General features: G+C 50.0%; 1 protein-coding gene across 1 annotated transcript in view; it reads right to left on the bottom strand.

Moving 5' to 3' along the window:
• The window catches only part of BDKRB2 (bradykinin receptor B2), a 32,930-nt gene that overhangs the window by 4,767 nt on the left and 11,817 nt on the right, over positions 1 to 16,346 (bottom strand). The window contains exon 2 of the mRNA XM_055556287.1: positions 2,685 to 2,792. Within this exon, the coding sequence (XP_055412262.1) occupies positions 2,685 to 2,758 (74 nt within the window). The 5' untranslated portion in view covers positions 2,759 to 2,792. The remainder of the gene's footprint in view (positions 1 to 2,684; positions 2,793 to 16,346) is intronic.

Raw genomic sequence — 16,346 nt, 5'->3', positions numbered from 1 at the left:
AAGTACAGAAAGTCCCAAGCACTGCACTCTGTTCAATAAACAAGAATAATTACCTTTGTGTGTGTGTGTGTGTGTGTGTGTGTGAACTTATTAAAATAAACAGTGTCAAACTCGAGTACCACTCTTGGTTCTTTGTCTTTTTTTAAGATTTTTTTTGATGTGGACCATTTTTAAAGTCTTTATTGAATTTGTTACAACATTGCTTCGGGTTTAGGTTTTGGTTTTTGGCCCCGAGGCATGTGGGATGTTAGCTCCCCAACCAGGGATTGAACCCGTACCCTCTGCTTTGGGAGACAAAATCTTAACCACTGGACCACCAGGAAAGTCCAGTTCTTATTCTCACATTGCTGATTTTATCATTAATCCACTGGCTTCTCTTTCATTCTGGGGTGAGACTTGGACCAGAGGGCAGTTCACTTTCTGCAAGTGTTTCTCTAAGGCTAGTTCCTTTCTGCCTTCAGCAAAGAGGCATGGGCCTTGGACAGACATGGGCTCCAATCCTAGCTGTGTGGTCTTGGGTAAATTACGTCTGAGCTTCTGCTTTGTTTTCTTTGGAGTAGAGTATTACTCTCTCGTTGATTTGCCTTGCGTGACTATTGCAAGGTTCAAATCAAAGAGTAGGTGTGAAGACATACCGAAAAGCTAAAAGCATAATGCAGAGGGCAGGATTAACTAAACGTGTTCCAAGTGCTCTTTTGGGTGGATGTGGGAAAATTGGAGGTGGAGGGACTCTTCCTGGGCAGTTTGATTGTTGGGTAGGCTTGGGGGAGAGGAGCTGAGCAATAGATTATGGAAAAGAATCTGCTGATCGCTTCTGGGATTTCCCAGGAAAAGCCCCTATACATCCTGGAGCAGCTGACTGGCTTGGAGGGGCCAGACTGGGGACCTGTGATGAACTCACTCATCGACGCAATTTATCCTTACATGCTTCTTGAGCATCTCCTCTGTGTTGAGCTCCACTTTGGCTGTAGGGACCCAGAAAGGGACACCACACATCCCTGCCCTGCCGGAGCTCCTGACACCTCAGACCCAGTGTGGGAACAAGGCACACAAGGCCTCGGGGCGGCAGGAGGGTCAAGGGACCCGGGTGGGAGGAGGCAGGGGAGGTCGGAGGTGACTCTGGAGCTGGGGCTCAGAGGATGAAGAGCGTGCCAACGGGGGCCGAGAGGGAGGGAGGGCAGATCAGGCAGAAGGAGTAGCCTGAGCAGAGCCCAGAAGTGGAGAAGCCACTGGCAGGTTCTGGCGGGTGGATGAGATGTTGGCAAGTGGCAAGGGATGAGGCTGAAGTAGAGAAAAAAAGGACAGTCTTCACTGGCTGCTAAGAAAGTGAGGCTTTGTCCCTGAGTGCTTCAAGGAGCAAGTGATGGAACTGGAAATACTCTTCTCATGGAGGGTGGTTTTAATATGTCCACAAATTCTTTGATAAACCTCCTTGCAAAGCGTGGAGTCTAATTCCTCTTCCAGTGAATGTGGCCAGACTGAGTGACTTGTTTTCCACCCAGGGTGGCAGTGCCAGTGTGTGACTTCCAAGACTGAGGCGTGAGCGGGTTTGCAGCTTCCTCCTGGGCCTCTTGGGTTTCTTGCTCAGGAAGAGGCTGGCCGCCACGTTGTGAGGATGCTCAAGCAGCCACATGGAGAGGCTCCATGAAGAGGCCCTGACTTGCCGCCCTGGACGTGGATCCTGTGGCCCCAGTGAAGCCTCTGGCTGATTCTGGTCCCCTAGCCTGTGCGTCTTCCAAGTGAGGCCCCAGACATCACGGAACAGAGACAAGCCCTAAAGTCCTGACCCGTGGACACTGGCAGTCTTCTCTGTGGAGCCTCTGAAGGTAAGGCCTGCCCTGCGTGCTCCCCTTGGTCCAGCCTTTGGCCCCATTTCTGCAGGAACAGAAGCCCTGTTTCCCCAGAGCCTCAGACTTGGAGTGCTGTCTCTTGTGGTCTGGCTCTCTAGAGATCAGAGTGTCCCAACTGATGTTACTTGTTAATTTTCCAGCAAGGTAGTCTTTCCCAACAGGATGGCACCTGGCTTCAAGAAGCCACAGGGTCGTTAGAAGGTGGTCTGGGGAGGGCTTCATTGGGAGTGATTGGGCCCATGTTCCATGGCCTCTACTGAGACGACCATTGGTGATCTCCATAGCAGGCCACACCTGCCATAGGACTGAGAGCTCCAGCTGGGCCCCACTGCCCACTCTCCCTGACACTGCCCCCTCAGGACTGACCCTCCCTTTCCTCTGCTTCCACTCAAGACCCATTCCCCCAACATTCTTTCCTTAGAGTGTCCAGACCTTCCTCAGATGTCGGCCATGTGTTGGAGACATCCTGTCTCCATGGAGACCTGGCTCAGCCTCTGTCTGATTTCTTGCACTGCCTTCAGAGTTTCCATCTCCTTTTTCACGTCCCCCCTCAGCCCCGTGTGGTTCACATGAGACCCCCCGTATGGTGTGTCCCTCCTCCTGCAACACCCAGCCCAGAAGCAGAACAGTCCTCTCTCTTCTGCCCCTGACAGGCCCTGGGGGATTTGAACACCAGCCCTTGAGGACTTTTGACTCAGGATTTAACGTTGCCTGTTGTTTCCAGTGGGCTTCCATTATCGTCCCAGAGAGGAGGGGCATGCTCTCCTAGGTGTTCCCCAGAGTGCCCGCACCCCTGTCCCAGAAACAGTAAATCAAGGAGCCCCTCTGACTCACCCGAAGGAGGCAGTGGTAGGCACGGTGTCCTCATGGATGGATGGGAACATTGGTCTCCTCCAGGCCAAGAACATTGGGACTCAGAGGGGGAGGTGAGTGAGGGCCTCCCTGGAGGAGAAATAATGGAGACGGTTAGATGGTGGTACTGGAGACCATAAAACGCATGCATTCTCCCCTAGGGAGAGAAACGGGGGCCTTCACTTAAATATTTATTAAGTACCCATCACACACCCGGTGCCGGGACATGATGTGGGGACAGGCACAGTGTCCATCCTCCAGGGGCTTATGGTCTCACAGAGAAGCCAGACATGACCCTCAGCGCTGGAGACTTGGTGGGGCAGGGTGGAGCTGAGCTCCCCTCCCCATGGGGTTCCCTGTCCAGGAGAGGGCAATCAGCCTGCTTGCCAAGGTCACCATTTCCATCGAGACAGTGACAGCCACCCAGGTAACCAGGGCCTCCCAGCTCTGTCACCCTGGGGGAGTGATGCCCACCCCCTCGCCCCATGCCCTCTGGTACAGGTCTGCCTGGTTAGGCGTCCCAGATCTGGCAGAGTCAGCCCATTGGGATCCTAATTGTTTGTTAATGTCCGTCAACATTGCTCTTCTGTTCAAAACAAAGTGGGGGGCTTTTCTGTCTCCCGTGTCCAGAGAGCAGGCGGTTTGAGGACCAGGGGGAAGTCTGGGGCAACTCTAGTTTCCCTGCATCTGCTTCGGATGCTCTGTGTGTGGGAGCATCGTCGTTCCTGCTTCTCCCCGGCCCTGCCCCAGCATGCAGGGACCACACCAGGAGGGGCTGCAGTCCGGCTTCTGTGGGGATTGGCCCCAGGGCAGCAGAAGGAGGCTGGGGGAGGGAGGGGAAGGAGGAGGGGATCTGGCTCCTAGCTTCCTCCCTTGAGGATCTCCAGGGACTGCCCGGGCCCAGCCCCGGTGCACAGCTCCCATTGGGGCCTTTCCAACTCCAGTGATTCTGACAACTGCCGTCTCTTCTCGTGGTTCAGGCCTCGGGTTGGGAGGAAAGGGTCGTCCGCAGAGGTCACCCCCACATGCTGTCTACACTCTGTAAGTAGACCCTCTTTAAACTCCTCTGCATATTAGGCAGCTTGATCGTTGCCTCTCAATCTCCTACTGGACCCGAGCTGATATGTCTGGGGATTACAGACTCAGATGTCAGGGATGCATCTGAGGGCCTGGGGGGTGGGGAGCTGGCTGTGGTGGGCACCTGGGTACACAGGGGGTGGCAATGGTTGGTGTGCGACCCTCTGGGTGCTATTTGAGGGAGTCCCTTAGCCCTCCCTGGACCTCAGTTTTCTCATTGACACAGCTGGGGGTGGGGAGGATGGACCCATGCTCCCCCCAGACTCTGATCCTCGTGTCTGTGTGGGGTGACAGGGCAGTGACTCTACAGTAGGGATTTTCCCTTGTTTTTCAAACAGATGTTTTAGAAAAAAACATCCAACATCCTGATTCACTTGTTCTCTATCGCCCACGGAATTTGATCCAAGAAGACTTAACTTTAAAAGTATTTCCTTCTGTCAGATTACATAAACACTGGCTCTTGGTGCTGCTGAGAGTCATTTCCACTTTTTTTTTGGCCACACCACCCGCAGCCTGTGGGGTCTTAGTTCCCTGATCAGGAATTGAACCTGCAAGCCCCTGCATTGGAAGCATGGAGTCTTAACCACTGGACCACCAGGGACATTCTTCATTTCTGTTTCAGTGCTAGAGAGAGTCTATTTTGGTTCCCCAAGAATCCACGTCCGAAGGGCTGTGAGGCTGTGGCCGCCCCAGGACACACACCATCACTTTCACCAGGGCCAGGGTTTGCCTTATGGAACCCTGACTGAGTAATCAACTGTGCCAGTGTTTCGTGGGTGTGTATTGAAGCCGGGAGATAGTTCCCAAAGCGAGGGTTGTGGATTGGATGGTAAATAACCCCCAATCATTGACCCACTCCTCTCAGTGTGGTTAGTAACCACACAAACTCCAGGTTAACCCTGGAGGAAAGTTTCAGGTTGGGGCTGTGTGGCTTCAGCATCCCTCTGGTGGTTTGTAACTCCCCTTTCAACAAGACCAGCAGGCCTGGGCTGGACACCCAAATCTAACCAGACTTTAACAGGCTTGCTTATGGTCCATTGTATTTATTTCAACAGGGCATTTTTGGTGACAAATGATACTCATTTTCCATTTAAGTTGGTGATATGCAGTTAACAGTTCAGAAGTGAGTCACTATTAAAGAAATAGTTGTGGGATTTCCCTGATGGTCGGGTGGTAAACACTCCCTGCTCCCAACGCAGGGGGCACGGGTTTGATTCCTGGTTGGGGAACTAAGATCCCACATGCTACAGAGTGTGGCCAGAAAAGAAAAGAAAAAGTAAAATCCGAAAAAGAAAAGTAGTTGTACAGGTGATGGAGATGATGTCAGAGCTTGTGTGTAGAATGACAGAAAGAGGGAAACACAGCCCGAGGCGTCCAGACCAAAACCCAGGTCACAAACAAGAGGCCCGGCCCGGTGGTCAGGCTCAGGCTTACCCGCTCCGGAGGCAGACCTGGAATTTGGTCCCCCTCCATCGGGTTGCTCTTTAACCTCATGGTGCCTCGCTTTTCTCAACTGTCAGATGCTGGCTGTGAGGAGCAGACAAGGCTATCCGTGTCAAGCGCACAAAGCACGTGGTGAATGTGTCCAGAACGGGCACCACCCAGGGGGGCACCCGGGGGGGGGGCCGTCTACTGCAAGAGCCCCCTCGTGGCACAGCCCCAGCGATGCTTTACAGACACAGTTCCACAGCTGCACGGAGAGATGAGCAGGTCGCTGGGACATCACCAGCCCACCTAATCCAGGGGAGCCTGTGAGACCACACAGTTCTCTCCTCTGTCCAAGGGGTGGGCTTGTCAACTTTTGCCTTTTGCATCCGGTCTCGCTGCGACAGCCTTGTGTGCGCATGCGCATGCGCAACTGGCCTATGGTATTAACACCTGCCTCGCTCATCTCCCCACCCTCCGCCACGCCTGTACTGTGTTTCGCACATCTCAGTCTTTTGGAAAACCTTTGCTCCATAAATAAGTAAAATCTCTCAGACCACTCAGGTTGGAGTCGAGGCCAGAGCTAGAAAGAAGCAAGGTCTCCCAAATCCAGCTCAGAGCCCTTTCCCGGACACCTCCCTGGAATAAACGGTTTCTTCTAAAATCTGTTTCACGTAATCACTCAGGAAGGATGTTGTTTATAGACAGTTACCGAGGTGAACTGCAGACCACTGTCAGTACTGGGGCAGGGAAGGCTGTGGGGTCGCAAGCACGGTAACAGCCTCGATACCAGGGAGAAGTGGCCTGAGCCCAGTTTCCAAGGGGCTTTTTCTCCTTTTCCCTGAAAAATGGCCAGAGCTGTCTGTCGGGGGATGGACGGGGTTCTGGGAATTCAACGTCTGTTCCAGGAACAACTAGAGAGCTGAATCAGATCCATTGAGTCCGACATGCATGTGGGCCCTTCTGGCATTTGGACACTTTATGGGCCTGGAATGTTTTGGAAACACGTGTGGAGGTGGGGTGGGGTGGCGGGAAGTGGGGGAGCCGGGTGAAGCAGAGCTCCCCCCGACACCGACCCTGCTTTCTGCAGCGATGACAGGGCATGCCTCCCGGACTCTTGTCCTCACAGAGTCTGGGGCTCCTGCTGGTCTTCATCTGTTTCCACTTGCTTAGAATTAGCTTATTCTGTTTCTTTCCTGGACATTGAACTTCGTTGTTTTAATGAATGAATGAGCAATTCTAGCTGATAGCCTAACACCAATCTTTCCCCTTAAAAAAAATAAACCTCTCCCCTTTTAAAAAAAGATAATATGACCACAGTAGAGCATTTAAAAATGCTAAAATCTCCCAGAATTCTATACCCAAACAACTCTTTTCATAAGCCTTCAACCAGCCTTTCGTCTCCTGTGGTTTTACATAGACCATCAGACCAAGAAAAATTTTCCATGTTGTTCTATAGCATCATAAGGATGCCTTTAAGAGAATGCATTGTGTTGGTTTATTGTTATTTATTAAGCTATTCCTTGATTTCTATCCCTTTGTATTAATGTATTTCCATGGGACTCCAGTCGTGATGATCCACATCCACTTCCCAAGGCTCTTTCTTACCTTCCCACCCCCTCTGCCTTTTCCAGGTCTGCCCCCGATGCCTGAATCCCCTTCCCCACTTTCTACCTTTTGAAGTTGAGACCCACTCAGTTACCAACCCTTCCATGGAGCCTCCCAAAGTGCCCTGGGATGGTTAGTTTTATGTGTCGACGTGTCTAGGCTACAGCCCCCTATTATTCAATCTAATATGGATCCAGATGTTGCTGTAAAGGCATTTTGAAGGTGTTATTGAAATCCCTTATCAGATGTTAAGTAAAGGAAATCATCCTGAGTATCTAGGTGGGCCTGGCTTAATCAGTTGACAGGCCCTAAGAGCAGAAGCAGGGTTTCCCAGAAGAAGAAGTTCCACTTGTGGACAAGCCATGCCTGAGAGTTCAGGTCGCCTCTCCTGATCACCTTACTGATGGATTCTGGGCTTGTCTGGTCAGCCCTACAATCACGTAAGCCAATTCCTTGCAATAAATTTGTTAGTACCTGTCTCCCATTGCCAAGCTTCCCTGGTGGCTCAGATAAAGAATCTACCTGCTAATGTAGGAGGCCTAGGTTCAATCCCTGGGTCAGGAAGATCCCCGGGAGAAGGGAATGGCTACCCACTCCAGTATTCTTGCCTGGAGAATCCCCATAGACAGAGGAGCCTGGGGGTTAACTAGTCCATGGGGTTGCAAAGAGTCAGACGTGACCAAGCACATGCCTCAAGCCCCGCACTCCAGTCTCTTTTTCACTGGCTCTTTTTCTCAGTTGAACACCTTCAAGCAGTGGCGTTCTCTTCCCTCCTCTCCCCCTCCTCCTTCTCCACCACGTTGTTTAGTGCAGGTCTATCAGAAATGCTTATGTTGTGTCTTCCTTCCTCTGACTCCTACTAGGTGCTCAATACATGATTGTTCACTGACAGATAGAAGGCAGGGTGATCCTTACTTTTCTCTTCCTCCCCAGCAGACACATCTTCAGAGTAGAGGCAAAGGGAAGTGGAAGAACTTACTGTGTGCTCTGCCTGGTACATCCTAAAGACCGCACTGTGTGGTTGATGTATATTCCCATATACTCATATACCATACATGGTATATGGGTGTATTCCCATATACGTGGGTATATTCCCATATACCCATATACCATACATGGTATATACCATACATGGTATATGGGTATATACCCATATATGGTGTATTCCCATATATGGTATGTATATGGGAATATAAATATATGGTATATTCCCATATACCAGACAGGAAGGCAGAGACTTAGCTAAGTAACCTGAGATGGTTCAGGATCACACAGCTAGCCATAGGCAGAGCCAGGATTCAAATGCAGGTCTACCTGAGTCCAAATGCCAAGGCATTTTTCTTGCCTGGGAAGGCCTCATCCCCCTCCTTAAAGTTCCTGATGCAAGGCACCCCCTGTGAATAGTTGAGGGATCATATGGGCTTTCAGGCCTGGCTGCCCCTGGTCTGAAGGGGGCACTGTGACTTCATTCTTCAAGGGAAGAAGGTCTGTGCAGGTGGCTGTAGGTGGACAATTCAAACCAGGGCTGTGCTGGCCGTGTGAACGTGGCTGGGAGATCAGCACAGGCTGGAAACTGGTAGCCCATGGGCCTTGGGCCTTGGGACCTTTTGGTGATGATGCCAAGCAGGCCCCTGTGGGCCTCCCAGGCCCTGCTCAGCATCAGTGATGTGGGTTTTAGGGGGACAGGAAACCTCAATGTCTCAATCTCATCAGTCACTTGTGGTTTAGACCTTGAGAGGAGCTGCAGAGGGCAAACCACAGTGTGTGTGTGTGTGTGTGTGTGTGCGGAAGAGCATGGGCTGGGTGCCGGGGAATGTCCCCAATGGGTTGGAAAGACAGGGGCCTGGACTTTCACTACTGAGATCCAACCACGTCAGAATCCCAACTCCAACACTTACTAGCTGTGGATAACCAACCCCCTCAGGGCCTCAGCATCTCCATCTGTCAAATGGAGAGCTAACAGCACCCACTCTGCAGGGTTGCTGTCAGGAGAGACAGGGTCATGAACATAAAGTGCTTAGGACAATGGTTAACACACTTTAAAGGAGCTGTATGTGTCAGGGTTTCCTTCCTCTCTGCTCTATGTTAGGTTTCTGCAAACAATTTTTTTGGAGAAAGGCGTTCTACTTAAAAAGAAAATGTTCAACTTACCCCCAGGTCCTCATGACACAGGGGGAAACTGAGGCTCAGAGAGGTGAGGAGATGCTGAAAGTCACACAGCGAGTAAACGCCGGTGTTCAGGCAGAGCCACGGCCCAGCCCGTCTCCTGCTGGAGTGACTTGTCAGGGGTCTGTCCAGGCCAGAGGTGACCAGGCACTGGGATGTGCTCACAGGTCTGGGGCCAGTGGGAACAGAGCCCGAGGGGCCATCTTATTGGAAAGCTGGGTTCCTGTACCTGGCATGTTCTTCCTTCTTCCCTCTGCTCCAGGATAATTCCAGAATCCCGGGTTAGCCTGACAGGATTCTGGAATACTAGGGTGGGAAGGGCTCCTGGACACTCTTTCATCAGACCCCTTCGTGTTACAGAAGTGGACACAGAGGGCGGAGACAGCAGACATTCTCCCAGGACACACAGCCGCTTAGTGCCAGAGCGCAACACTGACCCCCGGTCCTGGAATCATGGTACCTGAGCCCCCTGTTTGTTTTGCGTTTTGTAAGTCAACCCACAACTGCGCTCATCCTGTGCAGAAGACAGGGCTGTGTGCTAAGGCCTGACTGTGAACATGCTCAAAAGCCCAAGCCTCACACTCCCAGCCCCTGCAAAGGTGTGCCGGGGACACGCACCGAAACTATAAGAGCAGCTGCCTTTGCGTGATTAGAAAGATGTTCTTCTGGAAGAAGATATTTGCAAAACGATTCAACCCACAAGGGCTGAATTTCCAAAATGTACAAACAGCTCACACAGCTCAACAACTAAAAAACCCCAACAACCCAATCAAAAAATGGACAGAGGACCTTAAATATACATCTCTCCAAAGAGGACATACAGATGGCCGACAAGCACGTGAAAAGATGCTCACCGTCACTAATCATTAGAGGAATGCAAATCAAAGCTACATTGAGGTATCACCTCACACCAGTTGGAATGACTATTATGAAAATGTGGGTGTGGAGGAAAGAGAAACTTTCTCCATTGTTGGTGGGAATATAAGTTGGTGTAGCCACTATAGATGACAGTATGGAGGTTCCTCAAAACACAAAGAATAGAGCTACCATATGATCCTGCAACGGAGAAGGCGATGGCACCCCACTCCAGTACTCTTGCCTGGAAAACCCCATGGACGGAGGAGCCTGGTGGGCTGCAGTCCATGGGGTCACAAAGAGTCGGACATGACTGAGCGACTTCACTTTCACTTTTCTCTTTCATGCATTGGAGAAGGAAATGGCAACCCACTCCAGTGTTCTTGCCTGGAGAATCCCAGTGACGGGGGAGCCTTGTGGGCTGCCGTATGGGATCACACAGAGTTGGACACGACTGAAATGACTTAGCAGTAGCAGCAACGTGATCCTGCAAGGGCTTCCCAGGTGGTGCTAGTGATAAGGAACCCGTCTGCCAATGCAGGAGATGTAACAGATGTGGGTTTGATCCCTGAGTCAGGAAGATTCCCTGGAGCAGGGTGTGGCAACCCATTCCAGTATTCTTGCCTGGAGAATCTCATGGACAGAGGAGCCTGGAGGGCTGCAGTTCATAGGGTTGCAAAGAGTTGGACATGACTGAAGTGACTTAGCAAGCATATATGAATATATATATATATATGTGTGTGTGTGTATATATATACACACACACCCCATATATATCATTTTGTTATATACCAGAAACTAACACAATATTGTAAATCAACTATACTTCAATAAAAAGATTTTTTAAAAAGAAAGATGTCCGTTTCCTGTATGTTCTGGGGTTTTTCATCACGAGCATGTAAATAATTTATAAAGGGAGGAAATAGAAATCTTTGCAAAAGAATAAAAGCCAAAACTATGTAAGGTCCAGAGGGAGTGTGTTTTCCAGAAAAGCCTTTGTTCAGGAACTGCTCACACTTGGTGACCTGAAGATCCTCATTTTCCAGTAGACGCCCCAGCTCCCTGAAGGTCCTGGTGGCCCCAGGGGTGGCCCTGGCCTTGCTGGGGCAGGAGGAGGGGACAGCTGGCCTGGGGCTTCAGCCACACGCATGTTTGTGTGTCGTGACCAGTCTTCCTATCCAGCCCGGTTTATAAAACACGTGGGAGGAAAATACTGTGGAGACTGAGCCAACCGCAGAGAAAAAACAACCCTTCGTGGCACGAAGAGGTTTGGGTCCTGCCCAAGAATGAGTGGGGGACGCCAAACGTGAGGCAGGTGGTGTTTCATCCCTTCCTGCACAGGGTCTCCGCCAGATGCCCTTGGCTGTGAAGGGACCCACACCCATTTACCTCCCGGGAGTGGCCTTTCTGCCCATTTATTCATTCATTCAACAAACTTTTATTCCTCATGTTTGCCGCGCTCAGTGTGCGATACAGCAGAAAAGGCACAGGCTTGCTGGGCAGGAAAAAAGAACGTGGACATCAAGCCACATCCCAGTGCCATTCTTCAAGGACCACTGAAGTGTCAGCTCCTCTGAGAGGCCTTCCTTGACCTCTCAGCTATCAGGGCTCCCTCCCTTGTCTGAGACTCTATAGCAAAGAGGTAGAAGGGTCCAGGGCTTTGGGCATCAAGCCTGGGTTCTGGTCCTGCCTCCATCACTGGGTACCAGGGGTGACCTTGACAATTCTGGGACTTCATTTTCTCATTGGGAGAATGAGAGCTTGTACTACATGGGTCTGGAGACATCTGTAGAATCATGTCCCTAGAGGGGAAATGAGCTGCTGTGGGGGAGCAGTGAGCTCCCCATTCTTAGAAGCATGCAAGCAGAGGCAATAGGCCCAGTGCACTGCTTTTTCAGGGTTCATCTCCTTACTCACTGGCATCCAAAAACGCTTATAGAGATGGGAAGAATGAGTCAGTCTTAGCAAGTTTCCCTTTGCTGGGCATGGTGAAGCAGAAGTATCTTCCTGCCAGGCTCCCTGAAGCCTCCAAGCTTCCCAGGTTCAGGGTGCCTGCCCCACCCCGTCAGGCCTGCCCAAGTCAAAGCCACAGTGAGATCAGCCACAGGGGTATTGCCTTATGCCAGTAAGAACGGCCGTCATTCATTAAGGAGTCTGCAAGTAACAAATGCTGAGGAAGGTGTGGAGAAAAGTGAACCCTCCTACACTGTTGGTGGAAATGTAAGTTGGTGTAGCCACTATGAAGAACAGTATGGAGTTTCCTCAGAAAACTAAAACATAAAATTATCATGTGATCCAGCAATCCCACTCCAGGGCATATATCTGGAAAAAACTATAATTCAAAAAATTCATGCACCCCATGTTCATGAAGTGGCATTATTCACAATAGCCAAGACATGGAAGCAACCTAAATGCCCATCAACAGACGAATGGATAAAGAAGATGTGGTACATATACACAATGGAATATTACTCAGCCATAAAAAAGAATGAAATGATGCCATTTGCAGCAACATGGATGGACCTGGAGATGATCATACTAAGTGAACTAAGTCAGAAAGAGAAAGACAAATACCAGATGATATCACTTATATGTAGAACCTGAAACATGACACAAACGAATTTATCTTTGAAACAGACTCACAGTCATAGAATAGACTTATGGTTGCCAAGGGGGAACAGAGCTGGGGAATGGATGGAGTGAGAGTTTTGGATTAACAGATGCAAACCGGTACATATAGGATGGATAAATAACAAGGGCCTACTGTATAGCATAGGGAACTGTATTCAAAATCCTGTGATAAAAACACAATGGAAAATAATATGAAAAAGAATGTATATATATGTATAACTAAATCACTTTGCTGTACAGCAGAAAGCAACATAACATTGTAAATCAATTATACTTCAAATAATTAAGCCTTCCCCAGCCATGTGACTGCTACCCTCTGCCCGATTCTGCAGCAGGAGGCTGATCCCCTTGGAATCCAGGAAGTCAACCTTCAGAATTCCAGAGCTCTGGGTTCTGTTCGTGTTATGCCTTCTTTAGAAAAGAATGAAAGGGTGATCTGCAAAGTAATGGGCCTGACATCTCTCAAGAATGGAGAAGCAGAGAGGACGGGAAATGTCAGGCCCCTGTCCCTTGCTTAGGTACTCACATCATGCCTGGCATGGGAGCCAGGCAAACCCAGAACGTGTCTTGGTTTTCATCTGGCTGGATGACCTGGGGCAGGCAATATAGCCTCTTGGTAAAGCCTGTCGTCGTAAACAACAATGCTCAGTCTTGTCTGATTCTTTTGCAACCCCATGGACTAGCCCACCCCCACCAGGCTCCTCTGTCCATGGGATTTCCCAGGCGAGAATACTGGAGTGGGTTTCATGGGCAGACGGATTCCTTACCACTGACTCATAAGGGAAGCCCCAGTAGGTATAACTTCTCCTGAAAAGGGTTTGTGAAGACTGGCCACAATGTGCAAAGTGCCTACAACCTTAATTTTGTTGGCCCACATTTTCAAGTACCTTACAGAGAAACCCCCATACGCAGGGCCCAGGGCTGGTGATGAGGAAGTATTGTAGAAGGATGAATAATGATGGTGACGATGATGTTGACAGCAATGGATGTACCATCTGCCGTACGCCAGCTCTGTTCTGAGCACTTAACAAATATCAACCGGCTCAGTCTTTGCAACAGGTCTAGACAGACGTTGCTAAACTGAGCCTCAGCAGAATTCAGCCTCAGAGCCTGGCCTGAGACGCAGTGCAGAAGTGCCTCCCTCAGTCCTGTAAGGAGGGTGGGGCTCACAGCCTTGTCCTCATCTTAATAAACAATGAAACAGGCTCGGATTCCAGAGAGGGGCTTGTGCAAGTTTAGGCAAATGGCCTTGGCCAAGTTTATCAGCTAGTAAGTGGACAGGGATGGGGTAGGATTTGAACTCAAGGATTTAGATGCAAAAGTACTTTGTAAACTTCCAAGTACCCCAGATGTGTCAGGACCATGGAATTTTCAAGCTAGAAAAATTTTGCCATTGAGAGATTTTTTTTTGGATCCAACTCTACATTAACAGTGGCTTCTCAGATGGCTCAGTGATAAAGAATCCGCTTGCAATGCAGGAGACGCAAGAGATACAGGTTCGATCCCTGGGTGGGGAAGATCCCCTGGAGAAGGAAATGGCAACCCACACCAGTATTCTGGTCTGGAGAATCCCATGGACTGTGTAGTCCATGGGATCGCAAGGAGTCAGACACGACTGAGCGGCTTTCACTTCACTACGTATACACATACACACACACACACACACACACACACGCACACTGCAATTTTCTTTCTCTTTATATATGTCTTGATTGCCACATTGTCAGTCACTCAAGCACAGAACAGAGTTTTTGCTTCTCTGAATTTGAAGTTCTAGTAGCATAACTGCTTTTGAATGTTTGCTGAATTGTATTGCTATTAGCAGTAGTGAGCTCCCTGTCACTGGAAGAATTCAAGTAAAGTCTGGGCAGTGTTTTTGGTGTATTTGGACCAAGCTTCCTTAAATTCTATGAATTTAGCCCTAGGGACTACATGTGATTGTCCCACCTAACCCCATGGCTTCCCTGCCCGTCAGCCTTTCCGGTTTGAGACATATGTATTATTATTTTTTAGCTTTTTAGTTTGTATTGGAGTATAGCTGATTGACAACATGGTGATAGTTTCAGGAAAGGAACTCAGACCTCTACGCGTGTATCCGTTCTCCCCCACACTCCCCTCCCATCCAGGCTGCCACATGACATCCAGCTGAGTTCCATGTGCTATATGGTAGATCCTTGTTGGGTGTCCATTTTAAATACAGCAGTGTGTACAGAGACACATATCTTAAATTTTATGATATGAAGGTACTGGAATTGCCCACTGTCAGAAGATTCACAGACCTGATCTCCCTTAATTCTCCAAGAACACTATAGGAGTGTTACTCTGGGTGTGACACCATCCAACTTCAGCGTGAAAACGAACTTCAGAGAGGTCGGTGTTGCTGTTTAGTCTCTAAGTCGTGTCTGACTTTTGCCGCCCAGCCAGGCTCCTCTGTTCATGGAGTTTTCCAGGCAAGAATACTGGAGTGGGTTGCCATTTCCTTCTCCAGGAGATCTTCCCAACCCAGCAATCGAACCCGAGTTTCTTGCATTGGCAGGTGGATTCTTTCCCACTGAGCCACCTGGGAAGAGAGGTTACTAATTCCCCAAAAGTCACCCAGCTGAGAAGCAAGGTTTGGCCTCAGACCACCCAACCTCTGCACTTACTCTACCCTCACTAGGCGGCCTTCTCCTAGCGGGGGGCAGGGGGAAAAGTAGCGGGGGGCTGAGGGGACTGGTATCTCCCTCCTCTAACCCTGCAGAGGAACTGAAGTTTGCAGCTCAGCTGGCACTAGGGGGCTGTGTGTCCTGGTCCAGGGCCCCGACACTCCCGCAGACACTGCTTGTGGGTACAGGCCACCAGAGCTCATCATTCCTAGTGCTAAAGCAGCTGGAAATTTCCAACTCTTTGAATCGGGATGGAGGAGCATTTCTGACATGCATGAGCTCACCTAGTCCCAGCGTATGTCACAGTTTGGGAAGCAGAAGGAAGAGCCTGGGAGATGCTCCGCCTGGCCCATGGGAGGCCTGGGCCAGGGGGAGGCCACGCCCAAGCTGCTCACCCTCCAGCACACTCCACTCAAAGCCTGGCCAGGAGGGAGATGCAGGACCACAGTTCCGTGCCTTTTCTCGCTGCTCGGTCCCTGGACCTCTAGGAGCCTTGGTTTCCTTATTGCTGACAGGGGATTGATGATTCGTAGGCACTCAATTGGGCTTTCCTGGTGGCTCAGGGGTCCTGCAACGCAGGAACCCCAGGTTCGATACCGGGGTCAGGAAGAGTCCCTGGAGGAGGGCATGGCAACCCACTCCAGTATTCTTGCCTGAAGAATCCCATGGACAGAGGAGCCTAGTGGGCTATAGCTCATGGGGTCGCAAAGAGTTGGATACAACTGAAGAGATTTGGCACCCACGCAGGCACTCAATTAGGGATTACTCTTATAAGAGTGAGACACCACGCTGTCCACCGTCTCCAGCTCCTGGCTGCCTGGCCCTGATTCCTCAGGAATCCTTGGAGTTAAGACAACAATAAAACAATCTGGTTTGCAGATGTTTAGAGGGCTAGTCACACGCTGAAGGAGGGAGGCCGGCAGATGAGAGCTTCTGTGCCTTCTCTAGATACAGAGGGTTGACAGGCTCTCAAACCTGCCTCCGAAAATTGGATTTGGGGATATTTCAGTGAAGCAAATCAAGAACCTAAAAAAATACCCTTTACTTTTTGCTTGTTATTTCCGAAAACAATCAAAAGGACAGGAGAAGCCTCCCACCCTTGGATTAGGGAAATAAGAAACAAGCAAAAAATTTTCAGACTAGGAGACTGATTAAACAGGTGAATAGTGATGCTCCAAAGAGTTCACTAAGAGACAGAAAACACTTTGGAGAGAATGTCAGGTGGGGAAAAACCTGG

The sequence above is a fragment of the Bubalus kerabau genome, chromosome 19 (assembly GCF_029407905.1).
Source record: "Bubalus kerabau isolate K-KA32 ecotype Philippines breed swamp buffalo chromosome 19, PCC_UOA_SB_1v2, whole genome shotgun sequence".
In the NCBI taxonomy this organism is placed as follows: domain Eukaryota; kingdom Metazoa; phylum Chordata; class Mammalia; order Artiodactyla; family Bovidae; genus Bubalus; species Bubalus kerabau.
Note: the sequence above shows the minus strand (reverse complement) of the source record. Positions and strands in the feature narration are given on the sequence as shown.